This window comes from Daucus carota, chromosome 5 (assembly GCF_001625215.2).
Source record: "Daucus carota subsp. sativus chromosome 5, DH1 v3.0, whole genome shotgun sequence".
Lineage (NCBI taxonomy): Eukaryota > Viridiplantae > Streptophyta > Magnoliopsida > Apiales > Apiaceae > Daucus > Daucus carota.
In genome coordinates, this window is record NC_030385.2 from 10,542,751 (window position 1) to 10,568,475 (window position 25,725).

The following is a 25,725-nucleotide window of genomic DNA, read 5'->3' on the forward strand; positions in this document are numbered from 1 at the left end:
GTAATAACCTCGCTTATATAATAAATTTTGTCGGTCCCAACTTGGGCCGGTGTTGTGAAGTAATATTTTCGCTAAAAGCATAAGATAATAAAAATTTAGAAATTTATTAAAAGCCCAGGTAATATGTAAAATAATAATTCATGAATAGAATATATACACATAATGTATATGAATTATAAAATTCAGTTTTTTAAAATATGAATCTATAGTAGCTTGTTTATTCTTTCCACCAAGCCCAAAATTAACCTCATCCTTGATTTTATCTAAAGCATAAACAACTCCCGGTATGTTTTGCTCATGTTGTAACAAGTAATTGTTTAAAGTGTTGATTGCTTGAAGTGCTTCGTTTGATGACACGCTTGGGATGTGCTATCGTCTAGTGTATGCATGAATTTAGTTTTCACATATTATTAATCATTATAAAAGTAATTTTAAATCAAATACATTGCATGTAACTGATTCTTGTTTTTAAAAATAATAAATTATAATTTGTAAACATATAGAAATTCAGTAAAATAATAAAATATTACTTTATCGATAAAGTAATAAAATATTATTATATCGATAAAATAATAAATTCGATAAAGTAATATTTTTTTTCCGGTCCGAGAGGTATTACTTTAAAGAGGTTTAACTGTAATAAGGCATGGAAGGAGGATCCTAGTGATTTAAGGCACCTTGAGACACTGCTGGAGCACTAATTTATGTCACATTCCTTATAATTGGACTTAGGACATGAAATAGGGAAACTGCTGGAGTTGCTCTTAGGAGCCAACTAGGAGCCCTTGAGATGCTCTTAGAATTCATAAATCCATTTAAATCGGATATAATTGATTAAAATTCATAATTCATAATAATCGGAGTATAATTGATTAAAACTTTGGATAATAGTATAATACACCCCTTGATTCTTAAACCCTCTTCAGCTCCATCTGCAATCCATGCCTAAATCATCGTTGAGTAAACCCCATTTATACAATCGTCACTAGAACCCTTCTCATGGCGGCCCTCAACAATTGTCAAGAAAATGAGCCTCATACAAGGTAAAAATCTAAACTTAGATAACTATGAAGCTTCAAAGCTGACCCTTTTGTATGTTTTTAGTAAAAAACTTCATACTTAATCCCATTAGCTATGTTACATTTGAAGAAACATATATTAAGGTCTAATCTTGAATGGGTTTGCTTTAAATTGTCTAACAACTTTGAATCGTCAAAGATTGCTTTTCGGCTATCTGGGTCCTGGCAGATTGTTCAAAACCCTAGATATTATGGTAAGAAAAGAGGCAACAGAAATGAGGATGGTACATTAATTTGTAGTAAGGCTTGTAGAAAAGAGGCGCAGACTGCTTTGTTAGAATATTTGCACTCCACTAGGAGTATACAGTTTATGGATGCTGAAAATATGAGTAAGAATTCACCGCAGTTTCTTGAAAATATTTTGAAGAAATTTAGTGACGAAGAAAATATTGGAAAATCGATGACTCGATTTTTGAGGTACCATCCGATAAATGAGTTTGAACCCTTTTTTGAGAGTATTGGTTTGAGTCCTAAAGAGTACTCTTCGTTTCTGCCGCGCAATGTGTTTTTCCTAAATGATGATAAGTTGTTGCTAGAGAATTACTATGTGTTGTGTAATTATGGTATTGCCCGGAATAAGATAGGGAGGATTTATAAGGAAGCTACGGAGGTTTTTCAGCATGATTGCGAGATTTTGCAATCAAAGCTAAAATCTTTTGAAGAATTGGGGTTTGATAAGTCTATCGTCAGTGACATTGTTGTTTTAAACCCGTATCTTCTGTTGGAAAATATTTTTAGGGATTTCTTGATAGCAGTAGAAAAGTTGAAAACTCTGGGCATTGAGTGTGGTTGGATTAAGGAACATTTGTTGAAGGGGGAGACTTTCAATTGGAGACATGTGTATGAGATTTTGTTCTTGTTACTCAAAATGGGTTGCAGTAAGTTGCTATTCCCAAAAATTTTGTGCCAGACTCCAGGACTTCTTTTTGAGTGTTCTGGAAGAACAGCCAGTTCACTGATTGGTTTCTTACTAAAATTTGGAGTCACTTCTAATCAGATAATTGATATGTTTCTGCACTTCCCACAAAGCGAAGTTGGCTTATTTGCACAAAATATGAGACAATCCTATCATTTCCTTGTTGAGGTCGAATTAAATGGTCAGGAGATTGGGAGAATAGTGCGCACACACCCTGAATTGCTTGGTTCATGTAATTTAAAAAAGCTTAACAGCTTGTTAGTTTGCATGAATGTTGGTAAAGCTCGACTTCGTGAAATCATCACCAAAGACCCACAAGTTCTAAAGAATTGGGTTATGGGATCAAGAGTGAAGCCATTGAAACTAAAGAAAGAGAGTCCACAAAAACAGAGGATTAAGTTCTTGCTGGACCTAGGATATGTTGAGAACTCGCCTGAAATGAAAAAAGCTTTAAAGGTTTTTCGAGGCAAAGCAGGAGAACTTCAGGATAGATTTAATTATTTGGTCAATGCTGGTTTGGATCGCAAGGATCTATTAGAAATGCTTAAACAAGCGCCTCAAATCCTTAATATGTCTACGGACATGCTTGAGACGAAGATTGATTTTCTTGTAAATGGTTTAGGTTATCCAGTGTCTTCTTTAGTAGTATTTCCAGCCTATATATCATACACAATACAACGAGTCAATCTTAGATATTCAATGTATAATTGGCTAGTTGCAGAAGGAACTGCAGAACCCAATCTAGCTTTAAGTACCATCATTGCATGCTCGGATTTGGCATTTATAAAGCAGTATGTAGATCATCATCCTAGAGGTCTTGAAATTTGGGATAAGTTGAAGAGAGAAATATATTCTGATTGAGAGTCTTACTGTTATTATTTAGGTATGGTTATATGTTCTCCTGCAACTCCGTAGCAGGGAGCTCTCATGCAATTTAACATCTGTCGAGTGTCAGAGCTTTTTGTTCACTAGATTTTAACACACAGAGCTTGAGCCTTGAGCAGAGAATTTGAATAAGGACAGGTATTCCATTTTTGATTTATCATGAATTTTATTTACCAGCCCCAATATAATTATGTAAAGTTTCAACAAGATCCAATAACTCGAAAAGGATTATTTTGAAACACGGAAGCTTGTATGAGTCGATTTATTGAAGTTTGGTTTCCCTTGACCATCTCCACTAACTCACTTCTTCTCTTTGGTTCCATTTTAGGCCTTCCTAAAATATTAGTAATGAAACACATATCTAGCTCGGGTTTAATTAGCACTTGTTATTATTTATGTACAATTGCTGTTGATATATAAGGAAAAAGAAAGATCCAAAAAATGTTTATTCAAGATTGTATCTGAAAACACAGCAGTCATTTTATACCCTTTAACTATAATTTTATATGATCTGAAACATATCGAATTAACTATTAAAGTTGAGGTTATTATCTTTATTCTTTAATATTATATGTGATTACTTATTTGTTATGCAGTTAGATTATCCTAAAGATTGTTGGTAATGACGGTTTGAGGACTTAATTCTTTCATTTACTTGTTTATGTTAATATTGATCATTACTTCTGGTTCCTAATTATGTTATTTGACGTCGAAGTCTAGGTTTTTCTCTATATTTTTTTATATTGGGATACCTAGAGATAACAAAATAGAATTTATGAGCCCCAGGTGCACCAAAAAAAACTCAGCCAACTTGGAAACTTGTAATTGCTGGTAATAGCCTAAGCTATGCTCTTCCTTACATGAACACTCACATGGATGACACTTGTTTTGTCTAATCACTGTTAGATTTTAAAGATAGCTGTATTCTATTCTTCGTGGAAGAAGTTCCTCCATTTTTTGTGAAGAAATTCCTTAGGAATTGCAAACAACTGATGCTAATAAAGAAACTCATCTCACTAGCAATGCTACTAAAGTTGTCCATTTTTGGATAAAAAAATGTCATTTCACTCACTTATTGGACCTCAAATGGCTCATCTTATCGCTAAGTGTTGTTGGGAAACCTTTGACCAGATGTTGATCTAGCCAAACTAAAACCTTTTAAATTAACGATGATGGGTTCACCTTGACAAATTGCCAGATTGTTTTATAAACTGCCATCCCCCCTGTATAGTTGATAATTAGGGCACTCCTTTACTGCTTACTACTTGCCCCGATGCCAACTTACCTGACAATGATAGAACCCCTTATATTGATTTCTTTATTTTACATGTTATTCCGTTTGTCATGGATCCAGCCACCTATATATATCTGCTATTGATGGTAACCTATGACTTGATCCTTTGGCTACTGCATCTAACTAAGAAACTTATAAGCTGATTGTTAAGCAGGTTAATGGTAATGATTTTAGTAAGTTCTTTGCAGATTCCCTGGACGAATTAATATTTGTTCCTCAAGAAACAAATCCTGTCAAGTAGATAACGCCAGAGTGTATTGATTTGGATACTAACTTGAATACTCTACGAATCAAGTGGACATGGAGGGAGATAATCATCCCACCTCCACCCATGATCATCGAAACAATTGCTATTCTAGACATTGATCTAGAGCCTTTGTGGAGGAAAATCAACCCAAAGATTTGTAGAATCTTGATACAGGGCATTATATTTGCTTTGCGGTCTCTTGCTTTGCATATGCTTGCTCCTGCACTTGCTATCTCAAAGTCAGATATTACCTCCGACCAAGTAAGTATTGTTTGAGGCATAAGAATCAAGCTTTTTTCCTGTGATTTTGTGAAGTTCTGCATGACTAGGAAAAGGTCTTGTGACATTGCAACTCCACGAACCTGATAAATACAGTAAAATTTATGATTGTTTGTTTCTTATCCTCCATGACCATGCTTGAAGTTGATAATCTTGTTGCTATGAATGTCTCTCTGGCATGTTTAGGAACCATCATTTCACATGAAATAATGGGTTTGTTCAAATCAGGTGGTTGTTAATAGACTCTGGAAATGAGATTGGCCCAAATCCAAATATTTAATTAATAGCCTATAATCTATATATATACTCCTCCTGTCTCAATTTATAGGTCTCTTTTGGAGAAAAAAAATTATTCCAAAATATTTGTCCTTCTCTTCTTTCAATACAAATTTATCTCTATATTAATTGTGAATTTTTTGAAACTCAACATTATTCTCATTTCTCAATGCGCTAAATCTCTATATTTATTGTGATTTTTTTGAAACTCAATTCTATTCTCCCTTATCAATGTACTAATTAATGATACATGAGATAAAATTATATCCAACCAACTATTTTCTTAATATGCGTGTTTATTCCAAAAAGGACCTGTATAAATTGAGACGGAGGGAGTATGAATTTGAAATTCTCTCCGGAGCCTATCCGATTTTAAATGACAGAACAAGTACACTATCGATATATTAGGTCCAGGTCGTCTATCTCTCATCAGTACTCAGTAGCCCCCTCTCTCTACACGCACATATGAACATATACATATATGCATATTTTTGTGTATACATATTCTTATACAACTATTCTAAGAGCAAGTGCAATGACTGTGCCGAAATATACGGAGATATTGCTATAATTTAGCATTAAAAAGGGATTTTTAATGCTAAACTAATAATGTGTCTTGGTTATATCTTGTTCCAAATTTAATTTATTCTCCAAGTACTCTTTTATATACAAATTTTATATTTCAGTCTAACTTTACACTAAGTACCTGACTATTTCAGTTTTTGGTGTGCCTTCAATTATAGTTTCAGTGCTTTTTAGTTTTTGTTCTATAATATATAGATATAAAACATGATATAGCACACCATTAAATAATATCATAGTCGTGCGGTAGAGAACACGCACTTGCCTGATTAGTTTACCGGGTTAAGGAGGGTCTAGTTGAATTTGTGTTATTGGATTCAAGTTTCACAAGATCTAACTTAGAGGAGATGGTAATTTTCAGCACCCATTTAAACGAGAACAATTGCTCGTTCACGAGGAATATCCGCTACACACTATTACAACAATCGATTTATCAATGCAGTCTTCCCGTGATCAACGTGAGCTATCACTACCACGTTTTTAAGATGACTCGAATCTAACTTGGAAGAGGAAGGATTAGAGTTGGCCGAAGCGGATTTCTTTCTGATTTGAAGAGATGAAGATGGGTGGTTTTCTAGTTTTTAGTAAAGGTTTTCTTAAGTATGATAACAATGTCATTCTTGTTTTTCTCTTGAGACAAGAGAAATGGATTCAGTTAGAGGTAGTTTGATTCAGGTTTATTCAAAATCAATACTTGGTGTTTGGGTGAAAATTTTCTTATATGATACACATTTCTTAACCCACCAGGTATGCTAAGGAGAGAGAGATGTGGATATGTAACATGGGTTTCATGAATCAATTTTTTTATTCTTTTTCATCTCTATTTATATCATTCCATGTAAATTATTAGCTCAAAATAAAATTAATAACTCAAAATTTTTAAAAGTATTAATTTAATAATAATTTAAATCAATTACAATTAATAACTCATAAATATTTTAACCATATTCATTCCAACACTCAACCAAACTCATTAATAAATGATACTTCAACCTCATACTACCTTAACTCAATTTTTGATTTCAACCCCGTGTCCCCTCTTCAACCCCTTCAATATTTTTTTATGATAATTATGAGTTGTATGTGTTAAAATGAACAGTTATATAAAAAAAAAATTAAAATTTGAGCACGATTGGATAGCCTGGTGGTCAAGGATTTATCCCCGTTCGTCCAGATCCTGGATTTGACTCTGGCTCAACTCGGCTATAAGCCATAAGCCATATTAGACAAAACAAAAAAAGAATAACAATTAAAGAACTCATTTTTGGAAGGGAAAAAAAAAAGCACATGAATATACTATTGAACAAATTACAAAAAAAAACTAATCATGATTTAAGCTTTGAGAATACTACAAAAAAATATTTATTTTTTGTAAACATGTTTTTTTGGTTGACAAAAATATGTATAAATCTTGAAAAATACAAAAAATTGTACTTTTTGGCACGTTTTTCAACGCTCATTTAAAGTATAGTTCTATAATATGTTTTTAAAACTTTTTTGCTCCGAATAAAAGTTTGATAATTAAACTTTTATTCAAAAAAATAAAATTTTAGAAAAAAATTATGGAACTATATTTTATAGGAGCCTCAAAATGTGTGCAAATAGTGAACGTAAACATCCTGGACAGACGGAGTATATATTTTCATAACAGTGTACTCCTTCTGTCCCTTTGAAATATATACATTTGTATCGGGCACGGAGATTAAGAAAAGTGTATAAAGTAATGTAAAGTAATGAGAAAAAGAAAGAAAAGTAGGTAAAGTGGTGGGACCCATTAATATTTAAATGATAGATTTGAAAAAGTAGATGAAGTTAGTGGGTGGGTGGGATTTTTATACTCCCTCCGTTTCAAAATACATGTCCACTTTAGAAAAAAAAATTTGTTTCAAAATATCTATGCACTTTAACTTTTAATGTAAGTTTATATTTTTAAAATCAACTCTCCTTCACATATTTCAAATTTATATTTCTAAGACCAACCATATACCACACATAGGTTCAATTAATGACTTAAGAGGCTAAGACACCTTTTTTTTCTCAACATCCAGTTTTCTTAAACTATGTGATTTTTTGAAAGTGGATATATAATTTGAAACGGAAGGAGTATTATAAAAATTTAATATTTTAGAAAATTTTTGAAATAAATAGGATTGAATGGAAAATCCTAAAACGAAAAATGTATACAAATTAAATGGACCGAGGTAGTACTGACTACTACGAAACTCTTGTATGTTGTCTGACTGCTACCCTACCTAACCTACTTATATTTGTAGGTAAAAATTAATGAAGCATCACATGTATTCCACTCCATCGGATGAATGGTACTCCCTCCGTCCCATTTTATGTGACCCTTATTCCTTTCTGGGACGTCCCAAAAAGAATGAACCTACCATACTTACTATTTTTGAACACTACTTTTCACTATTACATCCACTACTTTCTTCCCCTATCTTCATTCTATAATAATATAAACACTATTACACCCACTATCTCCCTCCACTATCTCAAATCTATTATTAAATATTGGTAGGTCCCACCACTTTACCTACTTTTCAACTAAACTTACTACATTTTTCTTAATCTCCGTGAAAGTCAAACCAGCTCACTCTTTTTGGGACGGAGGGCGTACTTCGCAGGACTGTGAAAGTTGTTTGGTTTGTTTAGCACCTAAACGTAGTTATCATGAAAAAGAAGAAGCCAATATTAGTGAGTTGAGAGCAAGAGGGAGACAAAGATGAAGGAACAAACATAAACCCAAAGAGAGAGAAAGATGAAAGAATCTGGTAAAGGCAAGTGAGTTGTGTCAGTTTGATGAAGCTAACTTACAGGAGCCCCCACACCTAAAGTACCATGACATCCTCTTCCTCTATTATTTACTAGCCCTGTTTACCTAGACTAGTGTACTGTTGTGTTGTAATAGCTAGCTAGCTACTTTTCTTCTCACTTAGCTGTAATCATGGCCCACTGTCACTTGTCTGCTTTTACTGTTTCCTCTTTTTACCCCAGACAACTTAACTCACAAAAAATCCAATGGGAACTAGTTAATAAAATGTGTTACATAAATATTTAATGTATCTTTATCAGGGATTGTGTTTGATGTAGTATAAATGTGTTAAAGTTGGTGTCAGTTGAATGTGTAAGAAATGAACTGGGATACTATTACTACTTTGCCATCTCTATTATTATGATATGACCTAAAAGGTGTTTGATATTTGAGGTTGAGAGGTAATGAATGAACACTAGAGAATCCACCACAATCTTGATTTGAGATGGGTTCCTACTCTTCTTCTTCTACTTCATCTGATTCTCTTAATGGCTTGAAATTTGGTCAGAAAATCTACTTTGAGGATGTGGGTGGTGCTGGTGGTGGTGGTGGGAACAATTCCAACAAATCTGGGGGGAGTGGGAGTGTGTCTTGTTCATCAGCTGGAGATGTGGCACCAGCTTCTCCAGCTAAGAAAGGTAGGTTTGCTGCTGCTGGTGGCCAGCAGCCCCCTAGGTGTCAAGTGGAAGGGTGTAAAGTAGATCTGAGTGATGCTAAAGGGTATTATGCCAGGCATAAAGTTTGTGTTATGCACTCAAAGTCAAGTAAGGTGGTTGTTTCAGGTAATGAGCAAAGATTTTGCCAGCAGTGTAGCAGGTCAGTTTGTCTTGCCCTTTTTTTGACTGCTCCTGCATTTTTTCACCCTCTTGTTTCTTTAATTGTGTATGTTTCTTGTTTCTTTTTTAGTAGCCTCATTTCTAGGTTGTTAGGGTTCAACTATTTCTATTACAATTGATTGCCTTAATACTTGATACTCTTGTAAAAGACTTGGTGAAGGTATTTGCTGGTATTCCTTTTTGACATTAATGTAAACTAGTACTCAATAACTGTTACATTTGCTATTAGGCCCTCGAGTATACTCTTTGTACATATTTTCACCATTTGTTTCCATGTCATTTAAGTGGGCATGCATGTTAGTATCTCTAAACTTTGTGTTTTTTTGCTGAAAATGTCACTCTTTCGACTTTTAAGGCATAGAGAACTAAGAGAATTTGCTAGTCTGATACTATGGTTGCAAGAACTGAAGGGCAGAAATGTTGAACTTGCCTCTTTTGTGGAATAACTTTATTACTGAAATTAGAGGATTTTTTGGTGTGAATAATAATAACAATTGTGGGAGTGGGTTACATATGCAGCCTACGATGCTTGAATCAATGCATCCATAAATCATATCACTGTGAAACTAAATGCTCATAATGGAGTAGTAACCATCAAGTAATTTGTAAGTGAAGGCTCATTATAGAGTATTCCTGTACTTTCTTTGCTAAGTGAGTATTCTTGTCTTGTTGCAATCTGCAAAGCTAGACATCCTTATTAGTGGTGCATTGAATTGTTGTACAAAAATTCCGAGTCATCACTGCATTGAATTATTATACAACTAGCTGGTTGGCTGCCTGGCTGGAATGGAGGAAAGAGACCTTGTGATCTCTGTACATCTGAATCCCGATTCCTGGTCAGGTTTTGGTCTAAACAGCTGTATCTACATATGAACTGTATGATTAGATTAATATTTTAGGATGCCATATAAACTCTATTATATATTATATAGGTTAATACTTCTGTTGTACACGTTCCATTTGCTGCCTTGCTAATTCAGCTACCTTATACGTAACAAGACTGTCTGTCTGTTTAAGATGGATGCCTCTTATACAATTAAGAACAAGCTTGACTATGTTCTTGTGATGCTTCTTGAACTTATATGATAATGAGTAATGACCAAGTGTATTGCCCTCCCTTCTGTGTAGTTAATGGCTTCTTGAATGATGTGTTTTCAGGTTTCATAATCTGCCTGAATTTGATCAAGGAAAACGAAGCTGCCGTAGGCGTCTAGCTGGCCACAATGAGCGTCGTAGGAAGCCTCCTCCTGGATCATTACTGTCCACACGCTATGGAGGTCTCTCATCAACCTTATACGGTTTGGTTCTTTCTTTTTTGTTGATTGTTATTTTAATATACTTTGTTAGTGGACTCGGGCAGGAAGTGTCCAAAATTGACATGTGTCCCTGTGTCGGACTTGGCACTACATTGAAAAACATAAATGTTATTTGCCTAAAACAAGTGTCTGAGTGTCCATAACCGTGTCCGAGTGTCCAACACGGGTACTAAAGACCAAATGAAGAGTTGTGGTAATATATGCTCATAATTTTCATGCTTGCTATGACAGAAAACAGCAGTGGAACTGGAAGCTTTGTGATGGACTTCACAAGTTATCCAAGGGCAACCTGGAGAGATCAGTGGACACCTACAAGAGCATTTGAGCAGGTGGCAGGAAATCAAAACCATGAGTTTGGAAGGTTTCTACCATGGCAAAGCAACTCAGAAAGTCCTCAGCCTGAGATTCAAGGTTCAACAAATAACAACCCCTCTCATGGTACTAATCTTTCTTCTGGAGGATTTTTCACTGGAGCATCCGACTCCAGCTGTGCTCTCTCTCTTCTGTCAAGGCAACCCTGCAATTTAAAAGGCCAATCCTCAAATCTTGGGTCAAACTATGAACTGGATACCGATAACTGCCACATGGGTTCACCCACAGCAGTTCATGGGACTAACATCAGTCATCTCCCCAGTGGCTCTTGGGATTACAAGGGCAATGAAAGTGGAACCAGCACCCTTCACATGCTTTCTGATTCTAGTCTTGGTCAACTTACACAGCCTGGGAACAGGGTCTATGCTGGGGAGCTGCAAGTGAACCAGCAGAGTGGAAGACCATCCACAAGTCTGGAGCCATCGAGGGCTTACTACTCTTCCGCACACAATATGCATTGGTCAACTTGAGTCTTCGGATGCCTGTTTACCCAAAACTATATCGCCTTTTGCTCTATTTATGTACTAGTAAGTTATGACTGCAAACTACTATCTATCGGATCTGTTAACTACTTAACTTGCTCTATCTTTTGCTTTACCTAGTGGAACTTGGACCTATAAAAAGGGAATCACCTTGTTCTATTGTGTGCCTGTTACATAATACCTGATGGTCAGGACTCAGGGACTCAGGGTAGTTTGGTTGATAAATTTCCGGCATTTTAGGACTAACCAGCCAAGTATCGACCTCGGAAGCCAGGAAAGGAAATAGATATCGCGATCCCTTGGCGTGGCTTGTCTGCAAGAGGTATAATAAAGCTCAGTGCCTCGTTTGTGAGACTTCATCCATACCAGGGACCTCGGAATTGAGAGCCTCCACTAATTCACTTTGGCAAAAGACCAGCGCTTCTACAGAATTGAGGATCACCTGATTTTCAATGGTCAAGGACTCAAGCTGACGGATCAATTGATACATTCTCCGAAGCCTTATTAATCAGTCGGAAATTCATCTATCAGCTTCATCAATATTTGGGGAACTCTCTCCAATATAAATGGCCAATCAAGTTCTTTCAAATGTCAGCCAAAATCACAACATTGTAGGTTTGGGTTTGAGCCGAAATGACATAAGTGGGAACCAGTAAAGGAACAGTATCATTTACAAGCCCCATGTTTTCTGGTTGAAAGATGCAGGCTTCTTATGTAAAAAGTATACTGCAGAGCTAAGAAAAGAATAACAATGTAGTTGCCAGAAAATTCAAAAACATGTTCTGTTTAGAAAACCTATTTAATGTGACCGTACAAACGTGGTAAAGCATGTCTACATTCAAAATTTCATTTTCTAGTGGTTTCTATTGAGAAGAAGCACAAAATTTTCCAAACTAAATATATGGAACCAACCATTATACCACTGATAAAGTTGGCTCATGGAATTGAATTATGTATATAAATTTGAAAATACGAGGGTATGTAAAATGCAAACTTATCTTCAAATAAGCTTTATGTTACTCCCTCCGTTTCTTTATTCTTTTCCTATTTGGGATGTCGGTACTGTTCATAACATGATACAAATTACTAATTTACATCTAATCTATAAAACTAAATATAGTCATGAGTGATCTTGTTAGATTCGTATTCACGGGTACTTTAATACGGTGAAGTTTTTATATTTAATGCTACTACGAAATGAAAGATATTAATGATCAAAATTGTGTGTTGACAAACGTGAAAAATACAAACAAGAAAAGTATTTAGAGACGGAGGGAGTAGCAAAATATAAGAGAGAATGTTTTTATTATACAAGTGGCATCCAGTTGAGTACACTGTTATAACCTTTTTCTTTTCAGATTGAACATTCTCTCAAAAAAAAAATCAGAATTATTTTCATGATCGTGAATTACACGGAAAAATATTCAAGAAAACAAAGACTCGATGTTTCTTGCCCTTGCATAAATGATAGCTAAAGCTCTAGCATCTTTTCAAGGGACTCCCTTGAAATCTGTAGTTCAAAGTTAGTAACAGAATAAAGAACAAAATAGTGGAATTTGGCAGCACCACATTGCATTTACGTGATATGGTTTGTGCAGTCGAATTTCAAATGTTGCAATTGCGGGTGGTGGAAATTGATCAAATTGCATATGCAAGTAGGCCGTTCAAAAACCACTGCCCACCCTGCATATGCAAGGCCATTGTAGCCAAAAACCGCTGCCCTTTAGTCAATTTTTCTGGAAATTTCATATCAAGAATTACAATTTCTATGATTCAGACCACACATTTTATCCTCTTACAACTTTCATACATTTAGAAGTTTTGAGGAAAAGGTCAGTGTTGGATCGACATTGATTCGAAAATAGTCTCTAACATATTACAATAAAAATTTTTAAAGACAAAAAACCATACTTAGAGCTATATATGTTATTGCATACTGCTTGTCAGCCTAATGCACCGCAACAAAAAAAAAAACTTCTTTTTTTGGATTATCAGCCGGGCGGACAAGAATAATGACAACTTGCAACCACCAAAACTTGGAAGGTATAGAATCCGAAACATGCAACTTTGGGTTCTAACCCTCTGTCTCTGCCACCATGTCATGCCTCTCTAATCATTTTGTTGACAATAAAGTTGTCTAATATTTCCTGATGCTGTTGAATAATAAGATCAAAGTAAACACAAATTACTGGATTTTTCTGAAGCATAGAAATGGAAATATGTCCAAGAGCCAGTTAAAAAGTGGGTGGGGAAACAGAAATTTGAATTATATACACTTATACAGCACCTACAAGTTAATTAAACTTACTTGGCAAAAAGAAAGAAAAAAGAAAAAAAAGAAGAAGTTAATTAAACTTTATGACAACAAAAGGGTCCTCTTTTAGGGGTAAACTCAATCGGGGAACTTGATAATTCACCACTGTGTTATTTAAGTACAAAAGTCGCTTACGAAACGGATTTCAGACACACCTACGCAATCACCTTGCAACTTATTTCTTATTTAGCAAGACTCACAAACTATAGAAATAAGATTGAACAAACATATAATCTGTCATCCCTTTGGTATTAAAAGAACAAGAATTGGGGAAGGGCATTACCATATAGCCAGTCTTTGAAGTAGCCATGGAGTGCACTCGATAATTCTCGCTTCTTGCTATCCTCGAGCTGTGTCTCCTTTAAAGTTTGCTTGATCTCCCCTAGATTTTCGTACTGTCCAAAAATTGTTAAATAAAACTTGCATATTAGACCATCTTCTAGCACCTATATAAATAAGTTCGATCACCAGACCAGTAGCTCCTAATTTTAATTTTTTAAGAAAGATATATGGCTCTTCAACTAACATTTTTCTGTTGAGATTTCAAATAGGCATCAGGAAGAGGAAAAGGATTGTCTTTAGTACATCCTGAAGATTCTCCTTCGAACCAGTTTGGAATCTGTTCAAAGAAAGCAACTGCAAGTTAACAAAACGAATAGACTTGCGACATGAAGATTCCAGGACAATCACAATAGACGTCAGTATGCCAGCTTAATGATGATCATATCTATACTATCAATACAATCTATACTATTACTATAATATTAAAGCCAAAATATTAAAACTTCTGTTCAGTTGGTTGACAATCGATATTTGGGCCAATGTACGGGCTTCTCTATTTTTAATATTTATAGTAACGGGCCAGCTCTGTTTAATTATAATACCTTTAACTATTATAATTTAAATACATCTACTTAGTCTAATTATTTATAAATATGTTTCGACTGTCTAATTACTCAAAACAGACCTGATAAAATATATTATTTTAATACATCCATAAACCTATTACCAAATTTGAAACCTACAAGTTCAATGAAAACACATCTCTATAATAGAATGCTATATAAACAAAAAATTATATATAAAAACATACGAGAATAAATGTGTGTGTGTGTGTGTGTGTGTGTAGACACACACATATGAAAGGTCTACTCCACAAGAAACCTCCTTAAAATAAAAACCAAAAATTAAAATTAAAAATTCCCTATATCGCTTCGAAAATATAGCACATGTTGATAGTTGGGAGATGGAGAAAAATAAATTTAAGTCAAATTACAAAAAAAGCTGAAAGATCAAATTAGAAATGGAGGGATTTATGTAGGATTATGTATGGGAGAGTGTATTTTAATTGTGAGGGCCATTGGGGGCCATAAAATTAGATTGATTTGAGAGATTAAATTAGGTTTTAGTTCCATTTTAATTTTGGTTTCTCTTTAAGCATTATCATACACACACGAGATTTTATAATCCGCATAGGTCTACTATAATATTTTATAATTTTTCTTACATATAATTTAATAATTTATATAATTTTAATTATTTATAATGTCAACAATAAATTATTTACAACTAAAATATAATAATATAATAATATATAATATAATATAATAATATATTTTGTCTATATGTTTAAAACTAATATCATGAATGTTGATTTTTAGTATGTTATCGACAAAATTCGAAACTTAGACTTTTAGTAGCATTTCTGATAATAAAATACAATATATTGAATCTAATGTTTCTAATCTTATTAATTTATCTTCCATACCAAACAACTAATCACCCAACCAAATTTTAAATATTTCGGCTTTAATAACACAATATAGATAGTTTAATCTTTCAATATAAATACATATACATAAGTATATGAGTTGAATAATTAATATGTAGCTTCTTTTTTACCAACTTTCCGGTATTCCATACTAATAGTAATACATAGACATAAGGGTATTCTTTAAAAACCATAGTCCATATAATCATATACATAATGGCCAATCAAGTCCATATACTCCCTTCGTTCCATTTTTCTATTCCTCATTTCCTTGTTTTTTAGTCCCAAAAAGGTTGTCCACATTAAGTTAATATGGTAAATTAAATTTAAATTTGTTAATTTTTTTGAGAAACAATATAAATTTTGGGTAACATATAACGTATTAATTATGATTGAATAAAATGTTGATTTTGATAAGGTGACAAGAAAAATGGAACGGAGGGAATCTTATATAATATACATTTTCTCGACATAGAATTATGTTCTCAAATACCGAGTACAGGTATTATAATTATATAGTGTAGAGGCTTATGATTAGTCCGAGAAGAAAAAATGGGACAAAAAGATAAATGGCACAAAAATGTAACTGGAATATAGACAGAGTAGAGGAAGAAGATAACAAGAAATAAGAAATGTCTTCCGACGGAGAAACTAAGCTGCTTAGTGGAGTTGCTCATGTGGTCACTAAGTTATCAACTAAAGTAGGGATCATTATTTTAACCCATATCAAATAGATCGGTGAAACCAGCATAAGGGACAGGGAAAAACAGACGAGCCTGGACAGCAGTAAAACAGATCTGGCACAGAACAATAATCGATCAGGACACCTCGGCTTTTTCAAACTACGACAATGCGCAATGCCGTGATAACAATGGTCACATGGTTGATTAAGAATAATAATGTACACATCATTTCTAAAGCAAATAAAAAATTAGAGTATTTAGCAGAGAGAAAGTGCATTGGTTCAGGGCACACTCCTTAAAAATTTTGAAATAAGGTAGAAGGACCATATAGTTCAAAATATTAGAAGTCAAAAATAAGATTAGTCGTAGACGTCTAATGAAAAATCTTTTTCTGAACTAATGACGAATAGTGAAGTGCTATTGCAGTAACATAAGCTCACCAAAAAATTTGTAAATTGATCAGGGTCAATTCGGGAAGCGGATTCGGCCTGAACATCAGAAATGCCTACAGGATGAGATAAAGAATCATGTGGGTCAACCATTCCCAGTGCCAAAGGTTCATCCCATCTGTTAATAGTGGTATCGATACCGACTTGATTCAAGTGGTCCTCCAACTGTGAGTAATATGTATTATATGGAGCTACCTGGAAACAGATAATGAGGAAATTACACTGGGAAACTTTTAAGCACATACACAACTTAATTAAGAAAACAATTCAAACAGGAATCTTATTCAGTTGGATCATGAGTTAAAAACCATACTGCATCTCTACAAACAGAACAAAACAGGTAGACTTTAGGAACATATGGAAACATTTATATGACTTTAAACAATGGCAGCCCCAATAACAGGGCCACTGCATCTAGGAATTGATATTTCCAATATATTAGCACGCGGGTTAGCTGCTTTGCTGTTCTATTTAAGAGTAATTTGGTTCCGGATCAATTATTCCAGTCAAGTCAACTTTTTTATATATATTCTTTCCTTTTATGAACTTATATTGAGTACATAATTACTAGATTCATTTAACTAATAAATGTACAACTACATTCCATTTAGAGCATGTTTGGGTGGACTTAAAATAAGTTACTTATGGCTTAAAGTTGGCTTATGTGACTTAAAGTTAAACGTGAAAGTTCTGACTTTAAGTTACATGTGTGTGTTTGGGTATTTGAACTTAAAGTTAATCGCAGTGTTTGGTAAATCTTGACATTAAAGCAGCTTTTGACTTAAAGTTAATACTCCCTGCATTTTGAAATACAGGTCGTCTGACTTTTTTGCACACATTTCTTAGTCCTTTGACCGCATGCTAAAAATCAATATTTTTTATTTTTTTAAATAAAAATGTAAGGTTTATATTTTTATTCAAAAAAGAAAATTTTCAAAATTAATGATTTTTAACATGCGGTCAAACGACTTAAAAATACGTGTAAAAAAGTCAAAAGACTTATATTTCAAGGAGTAAAAGTGTTTGGTTAATTTTGATTTAAAGTAGATTTTGACTAATTTTTTAAAAATAAACCAAAATAAAAAATACATTTTAGTGTAGGAACTGCAGCTTCAGTAAAGTAGTAAACTGCCGCCAAAAGAGGGATAAGATGGATGGGGTTAATCGAAAGAGTGGAAATGAGAGCAAGAAAAGATAGAAGAGAAGAAAGTCGGTCCGGAGAAAAGCTGAGATGTAGCTAACAGGGACTTCTGGCTTTTGGGCTGTTTTGGACTTTAAGCCCACTCTAACATTGGGTTCCCAAACAGGTGCGGAGCAGCTTAAAGCCCTCGTAAGCCAGCTTTTATGATTGCCAAACATGCTCTTAGTTATAGACAAGATCTTTTTACATACAGTATTTAAACACAATGACTACATGAATATCAAACTAGTTCTACAAATTAAATCAAGAACAGTTTTTTCTTTCACAAAAAATATTAATCAGCAACATAATTTAACATAGTAAACATCTAAAATACAAAACATAGGAGCTTTGGGAACGGACAAGCATAACACTTACCGATATCTGACTACATAATATTGAAATTAATCTGGATTCCTTATAAGACATCAATTTATTTCATTGAACGACCATCATAAAAAGAAGTAACTGACCTGCAGTTTATGGTTATCACCAACAATTAGAGGTTGCTGATTTATCCCCAAGAAGAATATACACTCACGACAATTAGCAATACAGATTCTTTTGGCTGCTGTTATCAAATGAACTCGTTCACAATGTTCAATCCTTACAGCCTGTAAATTGATAGGATATTTTAAACTAAAATTATTATACATCAAATTTGTAATGTAGCAAGATCTAATGATGTGTCACGAAAACAACTTATCCAATCAATGAAAGGTTGCCATTACACACACATACAAATATATATATATATGGGTCCGAGTCCCTAACATATGTATGTTAGTAGCATACGTTCAGCGGAAGAAAAGTGTTGGACTGCTTAACCCCAAGTTTTTGATGTATATACAGGGGTGCTATAGTATCATTCAACGGAATTGCCTGATCCTAGGATTTTTCACGCCCAACACTTTTTTTCCACAAGAAGTGTACTAGTATCATTCGTATGTTCTGGACCAGCTACCTACAAATATATACAGACACACACGCACACACACATACATACATATATATATAGGGTGCTACTCCACTACAAACCTCTCTTCGAATATAAACTAAAAACCAAAATTAAAAACTTATAAATCACATGGAAATATATCAAATATGGTATGGAAATTGATTGTTGGGAGATGAAGAAAAATACAGTGAAGTCGGATTTCAAAAAAAAAAAAAAGAACCGGTTGACGGGAGAAATCAAATTAAAAACGGAGGGACTCTGTGGAATCATATGTGGGAGGATACAGGTTTATTGTGTGGGGTGAATTCTAGGGGGCCACTAGATTAAATTGATCTAATGACTTAGATTAGTTTGTAGTTTGTATTTTACTTTTGGTTTGTATTTGACCACTAGCATATATATATATATATATATATATATATATATATATATATATATATATATATATATATATATCAAGAACCTAATCAATAACTTAACATATAAATATCGCAAACACAGTTTTACCAGATATTCCAAGGTTTTGTTCACTATAATGGAATGGATAAGATTTGTACTCTTATATGGGTGGGAAAGACAGGGAAATTTTTTATAGTTTTCATTTCATTCCAAACTCTTTTAATTAAAAATCTATCCAACATGGATACATTCATTTCTTTACCATTTTCTCTACATTCTTCATCAGAACAATTTGGACTACCACGTGTTCAGTCACTATTCTCTCATACATCATTCTTTCTCCATAAAATTAGTTCACAATTTTGCGTTCTAATCCTTAACCATTTTATTCTCACCAAAAGATTTACCATAATAATAATATTATTATTATTGCATACATGTGTATAAATACGCAGTATTACAAATCCATATATCAAGACCTAGTCGATTCTTTATTATCAGAATAATGCAAGATTTATATGTATATATTACATACCAGCAAATATACTCCCCCCTTCACACTCATTTCTTTAAAGTTTTTTTCCACTCCTTGGCACACATTTTAAGGTGTATATAAAATATAGTTTCATAACTTATTTTTAAATATTTCATTTTTTGGATTAAAATTTAAACATTAAATTTTTATTCGGAAGGGAAGAAAATTAAAATAGAATATGAACCAAACTTTATTGAAGCCTTAAAGTGCGTGTCGAACCTTCAATCCCAAATATAAACAATAACATGGGACTAAGGGAGTATGTATATATACAAAGCCACGTACTAGGAACCTAGTCAATTATTTAATATCAAAATATCATAAACAAACCTTTACGGAAAAGACTATAATTTACGATTATAGTATCACATAATCATTACATACCTGTAAATATATGTATTATATATTCAATAAAAAGAGTAAATCTCGCTGAATTGCACCCAACTGTAATATTATGTACACTTTTAAACCTTGCAATTGAGGTGAAAATTCTTACATCAACTGCACTATTATTTATTGTTCCGAACATCTACTTATGCATATATCTTTCGACTATAATGGCAATTACAGGACAATTCTCTTAATATTTCCAATAAATAACTAGTTCATGTATATTAATCAAACATTTACCTAAAGAAAGTTATACATCACATTCCATTACCTTGCCTACAGCACCAAGAACTATAGTTGCATCAGAACATCCATATACTGCGGCATATCTCAATGGTGCTAAGATGTAAATAACTGATTCGTGGCAATTCACAACCTGCAAATATATGATTAAAGTTTTATCACTGAAGCAGAGTCCTGTTTCAAATAAAATACGAGATAAGTAACTACTGCAAAAGGACACACAACATATATGACATGGAAAATAACGTCCCAACTTGAATCTAATCAAAAAAAAATTTATCAATAATACAATCAAATAAGCAGTCACGCACAGTGTTTACAAAAATGTTTTGTTAATCAGACAAGTTTTTAGCAATACAATCAATATCACCTCACTAGGTGTTTTCGTGTGATACTTGAGGCAACCTTAAGCATACCTATAAGATAATATTTATGAATGATGGTTTTGCATATAAGCACATATCTATATTCCACTCACTATAAACATAAGAACATAGAACATGCAATCTGCGATGTAATAATTTCATAATTGCAATTGCAAATTAATCTTACCTACTGAAATTAATATTTTAAGTATTATATGTAAGCACTTGCTCTTTACTATAATAATAGTTCCAAACAAATATCATAAGCTAAAGTAAGCTTGAAATATTTCCAAACGAATATCAGTTCAAGTAAGCTTTTAATCAGATTTCTCTTCTCGAAAAACTGAACTACAAGCAAAATATCATGAATTTTGGATTGGAAATCCGAGATTGGGATTTGAAAAAGCATATACCGTAAAAATATTTCAAACTTCGGATTTGAGCACCCAGCTTTAGTAGCTTACATGATATTTGACATGCCACATAAATCAGAGAAAAAAAAGAGTCAAATAAATGAACCTTTATTGAAGAGCCTTTAAGATCAGATGCCTGCTTCATGCACGATGACTTAGAGATGCCCTCGATAAAACTATGACCCCTAGCAGAGGTTGTGGCCTTTATAGGACTATGAGACACATCAGCCATTGGGATGTCCTGGTCAGCGGAGCTGGTAGGCCCATTTTCCTTTGTGGAAACTGTTTCAGCAATGTGTCCCAATGCAGATGAAATATTTTCTAGAAGCCAATCATGAACTTGTGGTGCAGGAACAGGTACAGCAGGCATATCAGGATCCGAATTAGCAAAAAATGGAGCACTCTGACTTAATGGAATTTTCTCCGATCCATTTTCACCAAAATAAATCAGATACCCAAGGTGCTCAAAATTTTCCATTGTTAACACCTGGCATATTCAGGTGAAATTAGCAATTCAATGGGCGGCTACAGAGCACCATAGACCCATACATAGTATCATATACCAAAGTTGAAACTGAAGTATATGTTTATGTAGTTGCTGCTCATTGTTTGTTAAATTCAAATATATGCATTCGAACAGAAATTACTATACCATGGTAACCTTACAATATAATCAGCCTTCTCACCATATAGAAGCATAAATAGGAAAGAGTTGGATAATAAAATAACCGCATGTACACACCCAAGTATTAAGTGTAGGTCAGTTTTAACATCTTTTGGTGGAAACACTATATCATACCACACAATACAAACAAAATTTTCCAACTGCATACGTTATTTACGTTATTCATTTAACTTAATCAACTATTCGTAGTTTTGTACTGATCCAAATTCTTGTCGATTTTCATCAAGCTATTTTAATTGTTCTACTGTTTTTTGTAATGTAAGTTTTATGTGGTTATGCTAATTGATACATATATAATAATTAATGATTTTACATTAGTTAATGAAAAATAAATAAATTCAAGGGCTTTCATTTACCACTTGATATATATATATATATATATATATATATATATATATATATATATATAGAGAGAGAGAGAGAGAGAGAGAGAGAGAGAGAGTGTTAAGTTCAATGAAGTATACAAAAACATTGGAGTATTGGAATCCAAGTTACAATTTTTTAGTTTAATCAAAAATAATATCTTTCATTATCCAAATTTTTATGTAATTTATCATTTATAAGTTGTCTTAAACAAAATTATCAATCAATCAATAATATTTTTCAACTTTTACAAGTATTAAGATTCATGTTCTGCTTATTAGTTATATTGCAGAACATAATGTTCTCTGATTTATAAAAGTAATTGTTCTATGTTTTGATTACAATGTTTATATTGTAGAACAAAATCTACATGTTGTCGAATATTTACAAATATTGTAGGACAAAAAAAATAAAATTCAGATGACTAGATTATATCTTTTTTTAATTTTCTACTCCAATACTTCAATGTTTATGTCTACTCCATAAAACTTAACTCTCTCTCTCTATATATATATATATATAGGCAACTGATCAAATAGAAACCAATTTTATTCTAGAAACTAGAAACCATTCCTTGAATCACTGTTTAAAACCACATACATCACTAGTTTCTATGTTGTTAATCACTATTTTATACTGTATATTCATCAGTTTTTATTTTTAATAATTGAGAAAATTTACTTATGATTAACATTGGTGGTCGATTATTGATAATCAATTATAGTTGTAGAAGGACTCTGATGGTAGCAAATGACGGGATTAGGTGTGTGGTGATGGTAGATATTTATTAGTAGTAGCAAGTTATGATGACAAACAATTATAGGCAAATCATGGTTGTAAGTGAAGGCCGCAGTGGTGGAAGGGGTTGATAACGATGCCGGGAGTTTCATCAAGGTAGTATGATCGAAGATGATGATGATATACGTTGTATATATATGTATTTATATATCTATATTTGTCAGATTTTGCATATATAAATTAGTGATTTCTGATATACAAACGAGTGATTTTTCTAGTTAAAAACAGTGATGAAAAACTGGTCAAGGACTAGTTTTTAGTTTCTAGGTCAATTTAGTTTCTAGTGGAGTAAGCCCCTATATATATATATAGAATTAAAATTAGATCAAAACATTTTGTTTAATATTTTATTTTGTAAAGTCGAGGTCTGAATTTAAGGTAAGTTTATGTTTTCTCACACACACACACACACATGTACACCTGAAACAAGACAAGTATTGAGGAAATTGTGGCTAACATGTGTCATCATAGCAGACTCAAAGTAGCAAGTATTGTGCCCCATAATCAGATTTGAAAATCATGTGTATAAACTAAACTGAAGGTTTATGATAATACATGCTAGAAAAGAGGTTGACAAACCAAAGAATCCTCGCCTTCCACTTCTGTGGAGTCGGCCATAAGGGAGACAATGTTGCCCAAGTGTTTTTGTATATACAGTAGCTGATGAGCCTCTTCGTCGGCTTGTGATGGCATAAATCTGCGACTATTATTGCGCACAAGCTGCCATGCAATGAGGGGAACATTAAGCTTATGATTAGTAAATTGATGTGCCATAGATATTCAACCTAAAATATATCCTTTCTTTGACAATAAAAAAGAAGAATACTTTTGGTAGGATACAACTTGTGTCTGAAGACTGCCAATATTAAAAATGCCACTAAAACATACTAAAAAATATCAGTGTTTCTATTCTGTTGTAACATAAATAGGGTATTATTAAAGCTAAATCAGTTTTCTGCAATTTTTGCCCCGGTACGAGCAAAACATATACCACTAATTTGTAATGTGATAATTACACAGGAAAATATTAAGAAATAATATACAGTACTTCTCAATTTCATAAACCAGAAATTCATTTTTTTGAGGGCCATCATACAAGATTAGCTAGAAACATAGTATGAGGTAGGTACATAGTACACTCCTTCTATGACATCATCAGTTTGCATCAAAACAAAATGCAAGAAAACTGGTGCTGCATGAAACTCAAATCAACAACTAATACAAAGTGGCCTAGAGCCTGTTTGTCTGGGAAGCCCAGACTTTAAGCTATTTCGGACTTTAAGCTGAAAAATGTCTGTTTGTAATAAGCCAGAAGTCGTCTTAAAGTTAGAAATAAGCTAGAAACTAACTTAAAGCCAGAAATTAGTTTGAGGTACTTTTCTCGGTAACTTAATTTTTTTAAAACTTTTTTTTAATAAAAATACCCGTAGGACATAAGTTATATATAAATAACTTTTATTATTATTATTATATTTTTAATAACTCATAAGTCATTCAGAGCCAAAATTACCCAAACAGACATTTTAAGTCACGTTAAGTTATAAGCCATAAGCTCACTCAAACGGGCTCCTAATATCTTTGCAAAATATCCTACTTTGATAAACATAATAAGAAGATTACAAAATAACAACCAATTACAAAAATTAACTACAAATCATATTTCAGTTGCAACTTATCCTTGACTTGTTAAGGAATTAAATTTGTTTTTCATTAAATACAACTTCAGTACTATTCGACAGCAAGTGTGAAACTAAATTAACTGAACGTCATTAAATATACGATCCACATATGAATATCAATGACGTTTATTATGCAATCCTAAAACAGCATTTAAATTCAAATTCAAAAGTAGGCATAATTCAAGTGAGACCTGCAACGGAGTAAGCGCGGACAAGAAACCATCGAAAGCGGATGTGGAAGGCCAAACATCAGCTACAGCAGCTGAATCCTTGTGTCCACGTGGCAGCAGCCTCTTATACGACTGTGCATACAGAAACAAGACCAAATCATAGACATCAACCCCCACATTCTCCACCTCGTCGGCTTTGGCATTGACAAGCGGATCCGAATCGTGAAAAAGCACGGACGCAACGGTCTCGATGACGAGCCTGGCTTCCTGGACGGAGATCTGTAGCGTCTCGGCAATAGCGGCGGAGTTGACACGGCGATTGATTGAGAGGAGCTTGAGTTTGTAAGAAGCTAGGGTTTGAAAAGCGTCGGTGAAAATGAGTTTGGGGATGGGGATGAGGCCGTGCTCGAAGGGCTCGCGGCGAGGGTGTATGTATGTTTGCGCGTTGTGTGTAGGTGGGGGTGTTGAGGTTGATGGTGTGGGTTCCACTGAGTCTGACTCGGTGCTCATGGTGGAATTCAGAGAGAGAGAGAGGGAGAGAGAGATGTTTTTATTCTGCGGAGGGAGAGATTGTTGTGTTGTGTTGTGAATTGTGATGACGAATGGAATGGGGAAGTTTGTTTTTGGGCTTCTCTTGTGCTCGGATGATTTGTATCGTTTCTTCGATTTTCCGCTCGCCCTTTGTTTACTGCAATTTCTTTTCCGGACATTATCAGTATTCAGTGCGATTTATTTTACTGCTGCCACTGTCGTCTTATTTATTTACAATGTTTTTATATTATTTGACATGCATTTGTTTTTAAAATAATCTATGAATATTTTGAATTAAAGATTTATTAAAAAATAGTTAGAAAGAAGATATGAACTATATTTTATAAGGATCTCGAAATGTGTGTCATGTCCCTCCCCTGGAATAAACTAGGTGGAAGCATAAGGAATATT

General features: G+C 33.6%; 3 protein-coding genes across 6 annotated transcripts; 2 read left to right on the top strand and 1 right to left on the bottom strand.

The window, feature by feature from the left end:
* Positions 1 to 827: 827 nt before the first annotated feature.
* Positions 828 to 6,461, top strand: LOC108220298 (transcription termination factor MTEF18, mitochondrial). Of its 3 annotated transcripts, XM_017394032.2 has the most exons (3): positions 828 to 3,018; positions 4,363 to 4,682; positions 5,920 to 6,461. In XM_017394032.2, the coding sequence occupies exon 1, from the start codon at positions 1,135 to 1,137 to the stop codon at positions 2,854 to 2,856; it is 1,722 nt and encodes a 573-aa protein (XP_017249521.1). In that variant the 5' UTR covers positions 828 to 1,134; the 3' UTR covers positions 2,857 to 3,018; positions 4,363 to 4,682; positions 5,920 to 6,461. The 3 variants fall into 3 exon arrangements, with proteins under 3 accessions (XP_017249521.1, XP_063950662.1, XP_063950663.1); XM_064094592.1 differs by having other exon boundaries at positions 828 to 4,682; XM_064094593.1 differs by having other exon boundaries at positions 828 to 4,682; positions 6,001 to 6,461.
* A 2,225-nt stretch (positions 6,462 to 8,686) lies between these two features.
* Positions 8,687 to 11,503, top strand: LOC108220003 (squamosa promoter-binding-like protein 14). Of its 2 annotated transcripts, none has more exons than XM_017393632.2 (3): positions 8,687 to 9,198; positions 10,377 to 10,516; positions 10,766 to 11,503. In XM_017393632.2, the coding sequence occupies exons 1-3, from the start codon at positions 8,828 to 8,830 to the stop codon at positions 11,374 to 11,376; spliced, it is 1,122 nt and encodes a 373-aa protein (XP_017249121.1). In that variant the 5' UTR covers positions 8,687 to 8,827; the 3' UTR covers positions 11,377 to 11,503. The 2 variants fall into 2 exon arrangements, with proteins under 2 accessions (XP_017249121.1, XP_017249122.1); XM_017393633.2 differs by having other exon boundaries at positions 10,377 to 10,495.
* Positions 11,504 to 13,131: 1,628 nt separating this feature from the next.
* LOC108224072 (uncharacterized) lies at positions 13,132 to 25,504 on the bottom strand. The gene is made up of 9 exons (XM_017398621.2): positions 24,805 to 25,504; positions 23,514 to 23,654; positions 21,195 to 21,575; positions 20,339 to 20,443; positions 18,259 to 18,399; positions 16,597 to 16,800; positions 14,229 to 14,321; positions 13,986 to 14,097; positions 13,132 to 13,541 (listed from the first exon to the last, which is right to left on the bottom strand). The coding sequence occupies exons 1-9, from the start codon at positions 25,291 to 25,293 to the stop codon at positions 13,498 to 13,500; spliced, it is 1,710 nt and encodes a 569-aa protein (XP_017254110.1). The 5' UTR covers positions 25,294 to 25,504; the 3' UTR covers positions 13,132 to 13,497.
* Between the last annotated feature and the right edge of the window lie 221 nt (positions 25,505 to 25,725).